This window comes from Drosophila willistoni (genome assembly GCF_018902025.1).
Source record: "Drosophila willistoni isolate 14030-0811.24 chromosome 2L unlocalized genomic scaffold, UCI_dwil_1.1 Seg72.1, whole genome shotgun sequence".
NCBI classification, from domain to species: domain Eukaryota; kingdom Metazoa; phylum Arthropoda; class Insecta; order Diptera; family Drosophilidae; genus Drosophila; species Drosophila willistoni.
In genome coordinates, this window is record NW_025814049.1 from 2,327,684 (window position 1) to 2,343,678 (window position 15,995).

The window sequence follows — 15,995 nt, forward strand, 5'->3', positions numbered from 1 at the left end:
CAAATTCCAGCTCAAACCAAAAATGTTTAGATATAAATCTCTATATTAGATACGTCATGTTTACTTTTGGTTAAATTTAAAGAGCCAACTAAATGATATGCCCACAGAATATTTTAGGACCAAAATCATTCATCCCGAGAGAGATTCCAATATGTACATATGTATGAATATAAAATCATCATGAAATTACGCCGAAACCATAAAAAAACCCAACTGAGCATCACTGAAAGACATCGGTATTTGCGGAATCTAAAACAACAACAACAACTAATAAAATAAAACGTGAAAATGTAAATAAAATTAAAAGATAATGGACATAGCCAAAATCGATCTAAGCGTTGAGGCACTAATTGGCTCCCTGGTGGCATTGAGTGTAATCTTTGCATTCTGTCGCATCATTCTCTCCGATGATGCTGTCGTTTGCATTTCCCGAAAATCACGTCACAGTTGGAAATCGATAAGAATACTGGAACAGGTGAGCCAAAAATGCGAAGGAGGAGAAGGAAGAGCTTTTAATCACTTGTTGCCCACCCACGCAAACTTATAATCACTCTTTCCCTTCATGCCCCTCTTAGGCCTGCTTCTGCAATGTATGTGAGATTTTGTTGACTCCATCGGCCGGATTGTTTTGCGATTGCTGCGGCCTGTGCACCCACTCAACACCACAATGTCAACGTCAGGCCGATCGGGATTTTCGCTGCAAGGACAAATGCTTGCGCAATGCAAAGTCCGTTCAACACTTATGGGTGCATGGCAATTTGCCAATGAATGTCAATTGTTCGACATGTGGCGAGGAAGTGGATCATCATACGGCCACCTGCACGGATACGGATCCAGAGCCTGGGCTAGATGGCTGGCGATGTGCCTGGTGTCAGCGTTGCTATCACAACAATTGCTTTAAAAAGTTGGATTTGTCCACATCTTGTGATTTGGGTGAATTCAAGGACATGATTTTCCCACCATATTCCATTGTGGCAGCGCGGACACGAGAATCGATGCGTTTGCATTTGGCTGCTATACATCCGCCGGATATAGAGAACTGGGAGCCGCTGCTGGTGATAGCGAATACTAAATCTGGCAGCAGTACGGGAGCTAATGTCCTGTCGCTGCTAAGGGGTTATCTCAATCCCTTGCAGGTCATGGAACTGGGCTCACGCGGGCCCCAGGATGCTTTGCAATGGGTGGCCAAGACTAGTCCGCGTCCCTGTCGTATACTAGTGGCCGGTGGCGATGGTACCATCGGTTGGGTAATGAATACAATATATGCCCTGCAAATCAAACCGCAACCATCGGTGGCCATCATGCCGCTGGGCACTGGCAATGACTTGTCACGCGTCTTGGGCTGGGGCCCGGAGCCTCCTTCGGATCTTGATCCTGTACAGATATTGCGCAGCATTCGCCGTGCTCGTTCCATAAATTTGGATCGTTATGATTTGCAAATCGAAAAATTACACTATCGTCTGCCCATCCAGAGGCATCCGACAAAGACCATCCATGTCTACAACTATTTTAGTGTGGGAGTCGATGCTTATATTACCTATAATTTCCATAAGACGCGGGAATCGCGTTTCTATCTGCTTAGCAGTCGGATTTTCAATAAGGTAGAGAGTAATCTCAATCCCCTCTAAGTTATTCTTTATTGTATTCCTGTTGTTTCCCTTCTTTAGATGTTGTACTTCTGCTTTGGCACCCAGCAAGTGATGCAGCCAGATTGCGAAAGGATTAACCAAAAGCTCATCTTACATTTGGATAACAAGCTCATCGATTTGCCCGAGCTGCAGGCTTTGGTCTTTCTCAACATCGACTCCTGGGGGGCAGGATGCAAACTCTGCGAACTAAGCAACTCCGCCGAGGGCGAAGTACGTTGGCAAAATTCCATTTCGGATGGTGTTATGGAAGTCTTTGGCATTGTCTCCTCCTTTCACATAGCCCAATTACAGTGCAATATAAGTAAACCAGTGCGCATTGGTCAGGCCAAACAGATACGTTTGCAAGTCAATGCCACCGTTCCCATGCAGGCCGATGGCGAGCCTTGGATGCAATCACCAGCAGATATACGTCTGCAGGCCAGAAGTCAAGCTAGGGTTCTCAAACTAGAGCCGGAACCTAAGAGCAGGAACAGTAGCAACTAAATGAATTTGAATCTCTTCTCCTTAGTGTGCCAGCGTCTCCGAAACAATAACTATGTACTTACACCCTCCTCCTAAGATTATTTTCTTACTTGGCAGAGCAAATCCTAAGTCAAATTCCTACGAGAATCTCTTCAAGAATTTGGTTTTTTCTAATCCAAAATTTTTTTGTTAAACAACTTTAGAGCTTAAATTCAACTTGACTACGTCCACGGTTTCCAACATATTCTTAGAATTTTACACTATTTTCAAGTTTTGTTCTATTATAATATTCAAAATTATAAGACAATATTTAACATATATAAAATTATTTATATTCCATAATTATTCTAAAATGTCAATATTTAAGGTCTCCTTTAAAAACAAAAAGCGACCTCAGCTTAAAAAGTTCGATAGCTTTGAAATTTGAAAGACTAAGAACAATCTTATTTTAGTTGCTGCTAACATAGAGCATTTACTTTAATGTAGCTAAAGAAAAATATGGTAATATTTGCTGAATAAGTTGAAAGTTATTACTTACAAATACTTCGCATTGTAATTCTTTTCGGCCAAGATTAAGTGTGACTCCTTGATCTTTCCCCTTAGGTTAGCTCCAATGTTGGTCTTAATTCAGCAAGATGAATCTTCTAACATAGGTTTCCTAAAAACAATGGAAATCTACTTCAATTTATATAATCTCCATCTTAAGCACATTTAAGTGCATACGGGATCTTAGCAGATTATATGGAAATCCTTTTATATATATAAAAACGAAAATAACGTTTATTTGTGATGTCTGAACTCTTGAATGAAATATAATATATTTTTTGTCCGCACTAAAACTAGTAAACTTTTTAAGTCTTAGTCTTTTAAATTGAAAAGATATAAGAAAGAAATCCATAAGATTATGCAAATTTAGAAGCTTGGAGGACAAATTACTAATGAACTAAAAAGCAAAAGTATAGAATATACAATTGCATTAAATATTTTCAAAATATTTGTTCCCATAATTCATCTGAAATTGAACCTAAAACCAGTTAAAGCCAAGGTTGAAATTTTTAATCATTAATGACTCATTTTTGTGCAACAAACTTATGTTTAATATTTTGCTAGAAGTTTCTATATAATTTGAATAGACCGATCTACAAACATACATATGCACACACGCATGTAAAGGCTTGTATGTATGCCTTGATAAGAGTTATGTTTGTTAAATTACATAAAGATCGAGAAGTTTCCATGACATTTGAACCCCTTTTTGGAGAGTAACTTTCCTATCTAACAAATCGACTATAAATTAAGCTCTTAGCCAAATTTAATGTAGTAAAAGTGTTTATGCTAGTCCCAAAACGAATTGATTGACAAAAAAAAAAAATTCATAATAAATGATCACTAAAAAAATCCATTTAAAGGAAATCCACTTTATTCTTTTCCAAAAAAAGTAAAATATAATTAAATGTTTGACTGGTTGTTATAGTTTAGTAGAACCACCAAATAATATATGTGTACAATTATGATGAAGATAATTTTTTGTTTCTGGTAGGTGCTACCACATTTTTTGTTTTGTTGTTTGCTGTTTTTCTTGGGTGTCTCTCTCGAAAGGCGGGTGTGTTTAATGTAACGAAATCAAATTCCCATTGACCTGGGGGGCGACTCCACACTCTAGAGCATGGTCAGCTCCATAATGGCATTGACTATGTCATTATTGTTGTTCTTGAGAGCCTTAATGGCCTTTGCCCGCGTTGTATTCGCCTGTGTGATGACCAACTCAATGTCCTTCTCATCCACGCCAGTGTCATCGACTTCTTCCTCATCCTCCTCGGCTATGGGAGCCACTGAAGTGCTAGCACCGCTTGCACTATCCACAGCACCAGTTGTTTCGGGTGCCTTGAATTTCTCGGCGGCAGCCACCTGGGCCTGTTGCGACAAATCTTCGATTTTAGCCTCACCGAAGACAATGTAGGTATCGCTATGGGGATTCTTGTACACATCGGGGTTGTTGATCACAAACAGAATGTTCTTCGATTTGCGAATGGTAACCCGGTTAACACCTTGGATCTGCTTCAGGCCCAATTTCAGCATGATTTTGCGGGCTTTTTTCTCACCGCGTGACTGCTTGGCCTTCGATACCAAGTCGATGGGCAAGCCTGTTGCACCTCCACCCAACTGTGTGGTGGCGCCACCGGCCTCTTCCAGAGCAGGAATGCCGCCATCTGAATCGCTGTCGCTGCCATCATCCTCAACGCGAACATCCTCTGCCGCCAACTTAGTGGCCTCAGCGGAGGTGGAGGGAGCAGCCTCGCTCTTAATTTCAGTCAACTCGGGCATAATGAGTCTGCAAATGATTGAAAAAGTTAGTCACGCATCGACTATTAGAAAAAATTAAACACAGCTGGAGGTCATTTTTTTCCGGCTACCAATTGATTTTTTCAATCAGAGTTTTTGTCTATTTTACAAGAGAGTTTAGGCCCAAGAACTTTGTCACAACATAAATGGGTATTATAACCCACAAACTTTGACAGTTTCATTACATTTAATAGGGAGATGGTTTACGAATTTTAAGAATTATTTACCTTTTAGCAAAATGCAGGAAACGCGAACCGCAATTATTCTTCACGAAAAGAGTGACCAGGCGACGGCACTATCGATGTATCGATGTTTTGACTATATTGTCATCGATAATTAACAACGATTATCGATGTTTTTTTCTATCGTAGTCAGAGGCGCTGAAAGGGGGTCCAGTGTTATCGAATAAGAAACTTAAAAACTTTAATTACTGCAGAAATTAATTACATTTGTCTATAGAACAAACATTATTTACAATATTTTATGCTCAATTAGCCACCAGTCCCAAGTATGCTCTCAAAAAAGTAAAAGATAAAATTCCATAACAAAGGTAAAACTGTCCGTTAATTTAAACATTGACCAATCTTCCATTGTATTGATTATTTATTTGTTGTATAACGTAGACTATTTGATGACCACTTCAGGCCATATGCAAATAAAAGCCCATTAATTACTAAATAAACCATGCTTACCCCTTAACTAGGAATGAAAACTGTAATTACTTTCCAATTTCCAATTATGAATTGTATAAACAATTGCCTTCTCTGCCAATACACTTAATTACAGTACAAAAACGGGCTAGAAATAAAAAGGGTAGCAAAATGACACAATTATCCATAGGTCGAGTGGTTCGAGTGGGCGTGTCAAATTGTTTGTTGTTGGGTAAACACTGGACAGGCATCGTGTGTTTGCGGTCAAGAGGAACATATGTTAAACTTCACAATATATATGTACATATAGAAAAAGAGACAGAGAAAGCAGAGAACAATTTAAAATGTCAATGAATTTCGAATTTCAAATTTGAATTTTTCATTAGTGAGAAGAAAAAAAAAGTATATACAAATGTGTTGTCTTAATTATTTTTTGATTTTTACTGGGGAGCATTTTGTGCGCATTTTATTATCTCGCCAGCTTGCCCAAATATTTCAATTATTTGCAACAATTTGTCAGTAAATAATTTCGATTTGTGTCTTGTCTTGCAAAGGCGAAAAAAGAAATGTAAAAAAAGCGCTGGCGCAGACAGACACTCAAGAGAGTGAGAGAGACAGAGAGAAAGGGAATGAAATGGAGTCTGTATCTGGGGGCTATAACCATCTCCATTCTCATTCTCATCCCCAAAATGCCCAACCCCATTCCCGGGGTGTCAACAGTGCTCTGATTTATTTGAGCACATGAAACGCTTCGTTGCATTTCGTTAATTTGCCCGTTTTCCGCTGGCTAAAGCAGAATAAAAACAAGATATATAGTCATATTTAGATACTATATAGACACACACACACTCTTGGTATCTCTATCTGCATCTGCAATTGTGTATTGTTTGACAGCGAGCCAAAAAAGAAATAACAAATTCAAATATTTGTTTAGCTTTTCATCATAAAATTATCAAACGAAGCGCTTAATTATATTGTAATTTATGCAATTGTTATAAACAAAACCAAGAGAATCAACCAAAGACAAAATCAAGCGAAAATAACAAAATGTTTTCCTTTGTAATTTGCTCGTAAAATATTTCAAACACTCAAACGTGACTGCTAACAAAATTAAATTATTTATTAATTTAATTGGCCATCAGACAAGTTTTTATTAACAAAAGGCCAAGCCAAACCCCCAAAAAAAAATATTCGCTCAATTATGGCCAATTACCCATACATATGCAAATATACAATCAGCTAAGCACCTGGCCTGACCTGTGTTTGAAAAAGAAGTGTGAAAAATATATGAAATGAATATTAATTTATGGCATTTCCGATTTGCTTATAAAGAAACTAAATATTTCACGTGGACTTAGAGGATTTCTGAGCTTATTACGAATGCTGTAGCCAATATCAATAGTTTTCCAATAAAATATATAACAAATCATGGATAAGTTGCGATATCTAGCCAAGATTACCAAGAATACAAAACTACATGGTAAATTCCAACACAAGATATCTATATTGTAAATCAACAAAAAATACTTTGCATTTTCTGAAATCTAGCTCGAGTTTCTTCGAACTTTTCTAATACTATTTCCAAAACAAGTGAATTAAATATTTCATATCTAGACAAAATAATTTTGACATCTTCGGAAATAAGCTTCAAGTTTTTTAAGTTTCTTTTCCAATTATATTTCCAAGACATAACCAAACATTAATTAAGTCACACTCTTTTAATCTTTAGTTTGAAGTTTTCAAAAACTATAAAGGTTTTAAAAGATTTCAGTATTTATAGATTTATTATAATCTTTTAACATGAACTTTAAAAAAATTTAGATAACTAATTGCTTAGAATTTTATGAATCAATTCTAAGCAATTAGTTTAATTAGTTAGAATTTTATGAATTATTCCAAGAAATTAGTTGGCTATAGGCTCAATCTTGGCTTATTTTCTTATAAGAAAATCTTTATAAAGATTTTTGTAAAAATAATTAGCGTTTTAAAATTTAATTGTAATTGTTATTCAAATAGAACTAAAAAAAAGCTTTTCAAACAAATACATAAATATATTAAGGTGCCCATCCTGTAAATGATATTCCACAGGATCTCTAAAAAGGCGGTGATTCCCTTTTTCCGCTTGGGCTTATTCGATGTCAAGGAATGATGGATTCTTTTAAAGTAAAGAGTAGTGCAAGTAAAGAATCAAAACGAATATTGAAAGTTTTAATTTTCGGGAAAATGTTATTAGTTTGAAAATATGCAATAAATTTTTCACCCAAATTTTTGTCGTACGTTCTTAAAAAGAAATTGTAATAATTCTTTTTGCTTTCTAAATCTGAGTCATTCAATATCTTAGGTATCCATACCTGTATGTATTTGAGAAGATTATACATATATAAATGCGCATATATACCTAATTATAACTTAACTATTTAAAAAGATTGTTTAAGAATATGGCATATATGTAGATGACTTACTTTGACTGCTTTCAGTTTAGAAAACGAGTTTATAGTTTCAAAAATACATACAAACTGATAGGACATTACTAATTGAGGTATATCTCGAAAAATATTCAGTGGATTGCCCTTAAACTTTAAGTGAAAATAAACACGTATTAACTATTCCAAAATCGAACAGCGTATAACACCTTTAAAAAACCAAAAATTTAACTAAACAAGTAACTTAAACGACTTGAACTTCTTGAGAAATTTGCTGCAGGTGCTGAGGTGTTCACATGGTCTAGAATATTATAGAATTTAAGCCTTCATTCTCTAGTGTTTTGCCTAATGATGCTTAACGGAAAGCAAGTGAACGAACGAACAAGCTAACCAACTGTCGTCACACCCACTTGAAACTGATGATTTTGAATTTAAATTGGTCACTAATATGCCTCACGAGATACTAAGGGGAGGGGGAAAGACGTCGCTTCCACCACTCCACTACCATATACACATAGTTAATGGCAGGGCGGTCTGGCAATGGGTCTTGGGTCTGGTTATATAGTCTGTGGGTAGTCTGATTATAGCGCGACTCGAGCAGAACTCAATTAGGTAAGAGCAGCCACTAAAGAGAGAGAGAGAGAAGCAGGTGGCGAGGGCAGGGGACAAAACTGGTTCGCTGTGACGGCAATTAGCCCAAGTCAACCAATGGCAGAGCTCGAGGAAAACATGTCATGCGCCATATTGAATTAAGGGCGGAGCCAATGAGTCGTTTGGTTGTTTTCGGTGGTGACTCTTGGGTGCCCCAGTCCGAGTACGTGTACGTGATGTTCCGTTCAGTTGCTCGCCGATCTTTGAACGGTTCACTGCGTTAGTTTCTCTGCGTCGCGTTGGGAACAACACAATTTGATATCAACTTTTGTCGATTTGGAAAATGGAAAAACTGGAACGCCCCGAGGCGATAGCAACGGTGGGAGCAGCGCTTCCAGCATTGACTATGGATAATACTAGTAAAATGGTTAGTAAACCATTTCCAAAACCCTTCTCCATAGAGAGTCTGATAGCCCATCAAACGACAACGACGACGGCGGCGACAACATCATCATCTGCATCATCTTCGCCACCTGCCCTGACATCTCCATCTCCGGCCGAGGAGCAGCAGGAGCTCAATGCTCGGGCCATGGTGGCCAGTTCTGCCTTGGGTTTAACCCAATTCCCCTTGTATAATCCCTGGCTGCATGGCTATTTTGCCCAGAACCATGAGCGATTAACCCATTTGATTGCCGGCGGTTGTTATCCCACACCAAATGGAGCCTCAGTGCCGGCTCCACCACATGCACCACCACCTGCGCCACCACAAACAGTCTTGGACAAGCCTCATGCCTTGGATACTCGTTTCCTGCCCTTCAATTCGAGTGCAGCTCCAACGGATCTGAGCTATCGCCGCTTGGCAGAGCTTATGAATCAGGAATACGTTCACAATTTAACTGTCCAAGCTCGTCTGCAGCATATGGCTTCGGCCAGACTCCAGGATGAGCATCACCATCAGCAGCAACATCAACAGCATCAGCATCCGGGTCATTCCCATTTGGAGGCCAGTCATAGTCAAGCCTCTCACTCCTCACCCTCCAAATCAAATAGTCACAGTCCCATGGAACCTGCTCTGGACGTGGGCATGGATGAGGATTACGAATGCAGCGGAGATTCATGCAGTGACATAAGTCTGACCATGTCCCCAAGAAATTACAATAGCGAAATGGACAAATCACGCAATGGAGGTAGGTAACCAATAAATAAAAAGAAAAATTCATGAAAAATTTGAAAGCCTCTTTAGAGGTTTTTCTAAGACATAGAAATTATTAAATGAACTCGATTTTTCTAAAAAAGAAATTAAGTTATGGAAAAAACATTGATTCCTAATTATCTCTGGATTTAATTTCTGTTTTAAAAAGAGGAGATCAGATTTAAAAATGCGCTACCTAAAATTTATTTATTCAAAAACTAAATTGGCATCATGAAAAATTTGAAAAATTTTTGAGTAATTTTATTCTTAAAAATCGTTTTTCTTAAACTTTGTTAAAACTACGAAAGTTGATAGTTCGAGAAAAATCGTACTTTAACATCAAAATGAAAATAGTTGGCATAAAGTTTTGCTTGGTTTGAAAATTTGTGGCTTCACGTTAAAACGCACCTTAAAAGAAAACGGCCAAAGTTAAGTTGAATAAATTTATGCCACATTATCTTAATACAATGACCGAATCAAAGCCATTAACACATTAAAATATATGAAAATTCAAAATTAAAGTACAAAAACCAAATGCCTAAAAATTTCATATTGTATAGCAATATGTTTTATATATGGACTAAGTTTCACTGGATCGCCAGAAATTTGTATGATTTATAATATTAGACAATTTTAATAGTTCAACAGCAATAATCATTTTTTATATGGATATTAAAACTCATAGATATTATTGCTATGGAATATGATATTATATACATACAGTATAACCTTTTAGGACAGGTTTATTGGAAAGGAATACCAAGAATTTTTCAGAAAGATATCCTAGAGTTTTTGATGCATATCTTGTGATATTTGTTATTTAATTGCAAATCTAATAAACTGGATTTCTGAATTAGTTTCTAACAAATGGTTATATAAAGTCTAGAACATTTTTTTAGCGGTCTTAAAAAGAGAATTCTTAGACTGCCTTTAAATAGGACTGCCTAAGAAATACGACTTCTGTTAAAGCCTTTTCAATTCACCCTTTTCTTCAATTCTATAAGAACTTTAAACAAAATTTTCCCAACTATCAATTTCAAAGTTCACTATTGATTATTTCAATAGAAGAACAAACTTAATTAGTTGCAGATTTAAAAAAGGAAATCGAATCTCTCCCTTGTGAGATGGTGTTCATTATAGTTACTCATATTCCTGTCCAGTTTTGTCAAATTTTCGTATCTGGTAAAGTGTTTTGTGTCACGGTAATTAAAATGGTCTTGGTCATAATCGGAATTAGCATAAAACGCATTAAGACCCAATGTTTGATGTCAATCAAAAAGAACTGTGTGTGTGTGTGTGTGTGTGTGTGAGTGTGTTTGTGAGTGTGACTCTGTTTCAAAAACTTTTCAACTCTTCAACTCAATCTGGACCGAAGACAACAATAATAGCCATCAAAATGGGGCTGACATTTTGACAAACGTTACGATTTAAGGCTAACCGCAGCGAACAACATCAAGTCTATCCTCATGGCATTTCATGTCCTCAGTATAATGAATACCAATGTCTTGTATTTTTGGGGGTGTATTTAATTCAATTTTTGGCCCATCAAAAGCGCAACAAATTTCCATTTAATATATTCATAACTCTGAGCAACGCACACTCCAAGGATGGGGAAGTGGGTGAGGTTCTTTTCCTATATAAATCAGTGACAGCAGAGTCCTTATTTGAAGCGTGTAAGTGTTAAAAAATCGCTTAACCGAAACTCAAGTTTAACCCAGACCCTGTGGATGATGATGATGATGATGATGAGGGGTAGTTACCCTTGTGTCCCCATTCCTTCATTCATGTTTCACACATCTTATGCCAATGACTCGTTTAGCTTTCACGCTCAACTAACAACATAAAGATTAAGTTTCAAGTGTCGTTTTTTTTTTCGTTTGCTTCTGCATTTGTAGTCCCTGCCCAGTTATAAATAAATATTTGTATCTTTAACCACATACAAAAACTTATGACACAGGCCATTTACGCCAGAAGTTGGCAATTGGAACTTGTTAGGGCCCCCCCTTCCGAATGCTTAATGGCCATTAACATAAGAGGAGACAACAGGATGTGACAGTTCAGACAACAACAAAACAAATGACATCAATTTCAATTTGTTATAGTTTCAAAAATCTCCACTCAACCTAAATAACTTATTTTCAAGAACGACAAATTCCGTTTTGCAAAAAATAAGGAGATGATAGAACATGTGTTTTTTCTCGAGAGGAGATCCTGAGATCATCTTTATAAGTACGTTGCTTAGGTAAATATTAGAACTAACTTTGAATTGTTTAACTAAGTAAGGTAGATCTGGTATGATTTTTAATTATTCAGAATTAATATCAGAAACAAAAAATGGCTAATATTTATTAAGATATGGACGTATTTTGAATTGTCTTAACAATTCTTAATAAGTTCTTAAGCCGCACTATAAAGGTAAAGGTCCGCTAAAAGGATAATAGTTTTATTGTTATTCTAAGCCGTGCCGCATCTAGAATGAGGCGGAAGTGGGAAACTACCCAATTAAATTAGCAATTAAAAAGGAACGGAAATCCTAAACTCTCCCAACTTTATGGTTAAAGGTTTATCAGGTGTTGATTCTAAGAAATTCTTCTAATTTTAGGGGTATATTTATAATATATATAATAATTCGGATTGTTTCGGATTAGGCAGATCAACTTTTTTTTGGAAAATCCGTCCCTGATGCAATGAGGTATAATAAAAAAACGTAGGCAACCTTTAAGTCTTTGATGTTTTTTACGTTTCGTGAGGTTTTTAACGAAAACTTCTTAAAAAATTTTATGATAGAACTGTCAAAAGCTATAATTCTAAACATTCATTAGTGGCAAAAGGAAATATAGAAAAATTTTGATCCTCAAAAGCATTATTCTACCTCTTGAACTAAAAACATTTGGTTAACGTCGACCGATTTCACCCTTAAAATCACTAATTACCACCCATCAAAATGTAGATCATGCCATACAATATTTGATTTCAAACTTTAATTTGTAAGAATTCAAAAAGTTTCAAAGGTTTCAAAATCAGCTCGGTTTCTTGGATTCGCTTTATTTAGTTGTAATTCCCAACTAGTATAAGCATTAAAGTATTGAAGTACGATTGAAATGAATCTTGAGATTGAAAGCATAAAAGTTCTCAAAACTATAGAGTCATCAATAGTGTGACCTTTTCGGCTAACCATTAATGTCATCGAGCCTGGTTAAAAACGAGTGTACGAGAAAATGAATATGTATATTAAAATACCTTTTTCATAAATTTGAGATATGATCTATTTAAAGCTAAGAATAATTTAAAATATTGCAAATTAATTAATGACTTTGATCACTTATTGTGTAACAAAAGATAATAGGTAGTGCGATTGTTAGTCTATTAGTCTATAATGTATCTTAAGCTTTGGTTATTGTATTTACATAAATTTCTTTCCTTACAGCCTATACGAATTCGGATAGCGAAGATTGCAGTGATGATGAGGGTGGCCTTCATTCCCGACATGATAACTCCGGCGGCGGAGGCAGTGGCCGAGACGGTGGCAAAGACTCACAGGGCGGGAATGGTGGCTCCAAATCTCGACGACGACGAACAGCGTTTACCTCCGAACAATTGCTGGAATTGGAAAGAGAATTTCATGCCAAAAAGTATCTTAGCCTAACCGAACGTAGTCAAATAGCAACCAGTTTGAAACTGAGTGAAGTACAGGTAGCTACCCCTGGAAATTTTCTAACTTTTGGTTCTCTCTTAATACTCTTTAAATTCGCTAGGTGAAAATCTGGTTTCAAAATCGTCGTGCTAAATGGAAACGTGTTAAGGCCGGCCTAACGTCACATGGCCTGGGTCGGAATGGTGTGACAAGTGGCACCAAAATTGTAGTGCCCATACCCGTGCATGTCAATCGATTTGCGGTTCGCTCCCAACATCAGCAGCTGGAGAAAATGTGCCTAAGCGGTCCCAAACCGGATCTGCGTAAGAAGCTAACCTCAACGGAAATGATTAGCGGTTTTGAAAAGTTTAATGGCGGCGGCACGACTGGAAATGGAGCTTCAAATGGTGGTGGAGTGGGAGTGGGAGGAGGTGGCGGCGGTGGTGTGGGTAGCAATGCTCCTCCTCCCATTAGTTTGGCCTTGGGTGTTAATTTAGCTCGAAGTATTTATTGAGTTTTGAATACTTTTCTGTTGAAAACATTTAGTTTTTATCTTTTCTTTTGTAAATAAACCAAAACGAAATTTAAGTAAAAGTCGATTATATACCTATATATGTATATATATATATTTCTTGAATTATTTCCAGGCTCTAGTTATAAATCTTGACACCCCATTTGAACCATGGCCACTCCAATGTCAATTGGTCTAATTAAACTGGCCATTTAGGCAATTTACTACCGACCCAAGAGGCCCTAAAAGTAACTTCACTGTGACTAATTTTTCTAATTTAACGCACCAAATTGTCACAAATAAGCAGAGTGTCAGAGTAGGAAAGGAGGAACGGAAGAAAGGGAGAGTGTTTGACAGAGGGCACAACAATCACTCCAGGTGTCTCACGTGTCACGCCTCTTCTAATATCGATGTCGATCCTGATTTCGATCCCTAGTTTCTCTCGTTTTCTCTCTCTCAATGTGTGTGTGTGAATTTTTTAATTACATTTACCAACTTATTGGCCAACTCTATATGACAATTGACTTTTGTGTGCTGAAACCCTCCATGTACCCCTGACTATGTCCCCCTTCCCTGTTCCTAATTGTAGCTAAAAACCCACCCTGGAGCCCGGGGCCACTGGATACACCCTTCCATACGTATTCCGATGTATTCTGTTTGCAGCTTTGTATTTCCCTTTTTTTTTCTTTGGGACACGCCTCCGAGCATGAGTTTTTATTATTGCAACACTTTGCAGGCAATTTGTTGCCGGCTGCTGCTGCTGCTGCTGCTGGTGAGGCAGGGGCAGGGGCAGGGGCAGGGGGCTCAATCTGAATCTGAATTGCGGCAAATGTACAAAGTGTTGAGGCTGCTGCGACAAAAGAGCAGTCATCCATTGTGGTTCGGCTTTGAGGATACAAATGAATGACCTACACTATAATAAAAGAGAGTTTCGGAAATCAACCACATTTGTATAAAACGAAAATCAAAGAGACATTTGTAGACATTTCTGTAGGGGTGATTACTTATTTTATCTTAGTTAAAACTCAAGCGGTTTTTATCTAAGACTGGCATCATATTTAGATAATGGTTAGTCAGAAATTCATTTAGTAGTTATAGATTTTCTATAACATGGTTTTCGGTTGCTTCTTTGATAGGGAGAAACCAGATACTGAATAAAATTGGGGTCATAAATGTCATTTTTAACTCGAATTTAAATGGAGAACTGGATACTAGTTCCTACATCCTAGATCCTACATCTCAGATCCTACATCTGAGATCCTACATCCTGTATCCTACATTATACATCCTATATCCCAGATCCTACTTTCTGGAAGCTACCTTACACCCAAAATGTAACTTTAGAATGGCTACCGATCGTTTTCTCATATTATAAATTAAATTAAATTTAGTTTTATAAACTCAACATTTAAATTAGGAGAGAGTTTTGAATAATGGTATGATTTGTCTGTTTGACAACCATAAAATCATAAGAAGTTTATACATACATTCATGATTAGAGTGATCAAAAATGTGTCTTTAAATGTTTGTTAGTGAAAGCATCATTTGTCGAACTTTCCGACATGCACTTCAAAGTCTCCATAAGACTGGCCAAAGCTTGGATTAGTTCTAGAACCCTTTTTTGTTACAAAAGAAGGCAAATCGTGTATATATTGATTTTTGATTATTTACTCTACAGGACTCTTCTAGATTCTCCAGATTCTTTTCTATAAAGAAGAAAAAAGATTTATATAGAGGTTAAATGCAATTTCAAACTGAGATATATTTTGAGTTTCAGTAAAGATTTTACTTATATGTATATAGTATCATCAGGATATATTTTCCTCAACTTTTAAGCTAACTAAACTTGATCTATTTAAACGAAAATTGAATCGTTTTATAAAATATATTAAAGAAATCGCATATAAAAAAGAATTAATAAAGAAATTATCATTTTTTCACTATAAAGTCTCGTTTGTATTAAATAAAACGGTTTAAGAACTATTGTAAGTATAACACTTTGGCTAACTGCGATCTAGATCAGTAAGCAAACCAAATATAATCTCATGGGGTGACTTTAAGGCAGCTCTATTGATATTTTCTCCTGATTATACGTCGAGTAGCTCATTTCGAATTCGTTGTGGCTGTCATTTTGCTCAATCCCCTTCTCTGCTACTGCTTTTACCATCAGTCACCATCAGAAAATCTCTCTGTGTATGTGACAATGATCCTGGTTGCCAGTTCTTCGTTAGCTGCTGCTCCGCCTCCTTTGCTTCTTTCCCCCCTCCCTTTTTGGTGTTGTTGTAAATTATATTGCCATTAATTATATGCGGATTTATATAGCCTTCGTTAAGTAGTTAAACAACCATAATGCCCGACAGCAGCACGACGTTAAAAATCACTTTAAAATCATTAAAAATCAAAAAAGGGAGAAATGCGAATAAATTTACCGAGTGCCAGAAAAACTGTTGTCCTAGTCCAACCAGGATGCCGGTATAACAGTTTGCCAGGATGCGTGGTGGTTTCTGTGCAGTTGAGAATGGAAGCCAAGCAATTTCACA

At 36.8% G+C, this 15,995-nt stretch overlaps 3 protein-coding genes across 3 annotated transcripts; 2 read left to right on the forward strand and 1 right to left on the reverse strand.

The window, feature by feature from the left end:
• The first annotated feature begins 160 nt into the window (after positions 1 to 160).
• LOC6646165 (diacylglycerol kinase epsilon) lies at positions 161 to 2,420 on the forward strand. Its single transcript, XM_002068765.4, has 3 exons — positions 161 to 475; positions 576 to 1,601; positions 1,668 to 2,420. Exons 1-3 carry the CDS (start codon positions 311 to 313, stop codon positions 2,130 to 2,132), a joined length of 1,656 nt encoding a protein of 551 aa, XP_002068801.1. The 5' UTR covers positions 161 to 310; the 3' UTR covers positions 2,133 to 2,420.
• Positions 2,421 to 3,509: 1,089 nt separating this feature from the next.
• Positions 3,510 to 4,762, reverse strand: LOC6646164 (nascent polypeptide-associated complex subunit alpha). The gene is made up of 2 exons (XM_002068764.4): positions 4,682 to 4,762; positions 3,510 to 4,443 (listed from the first exon to the last, which is right to left on the reverse strand). The coding sequence occupies exon 2, from the start codon at positions 4,434 to 4,436 to the stop codon at positions 3,771 to 3,773; it is 666 nt and encodes a 221-aa protein (XP_002068800.1). The 5' UTR covers positions 4,437 to 4,443; positions 4,682 to 4,762; the 3' UTR covers positions 3,510 to 3,770.
• A 3,593-nt stretch (positions 4,763 to 8,355) lies between these two features.
• On the forward strand, positions 8,356 to 13,482 carry LOC6646163 (homeobox protein unplugged). Its single transcript, XM_002068763.3, has 3 exons — positions 8,356 to 9,305; positions 12,738 to 13,003; positions 13,066 to 13,482. The coding sequence occupies exons 1-3, from the start codon at positions 8,462 to 8,464 to the stop codon at positions 13,456 to 13,458; spliced, it is 1,503 nt and encodes a 500-aa protein (XP_002068799.1). The 5' UTR covers positions 8,356 to 8,461; the 3' UTR covers positions 13,459 to 13,482.
• Positions 13,483 to 15,995: the final 2,513 nt, after the last annotated feature.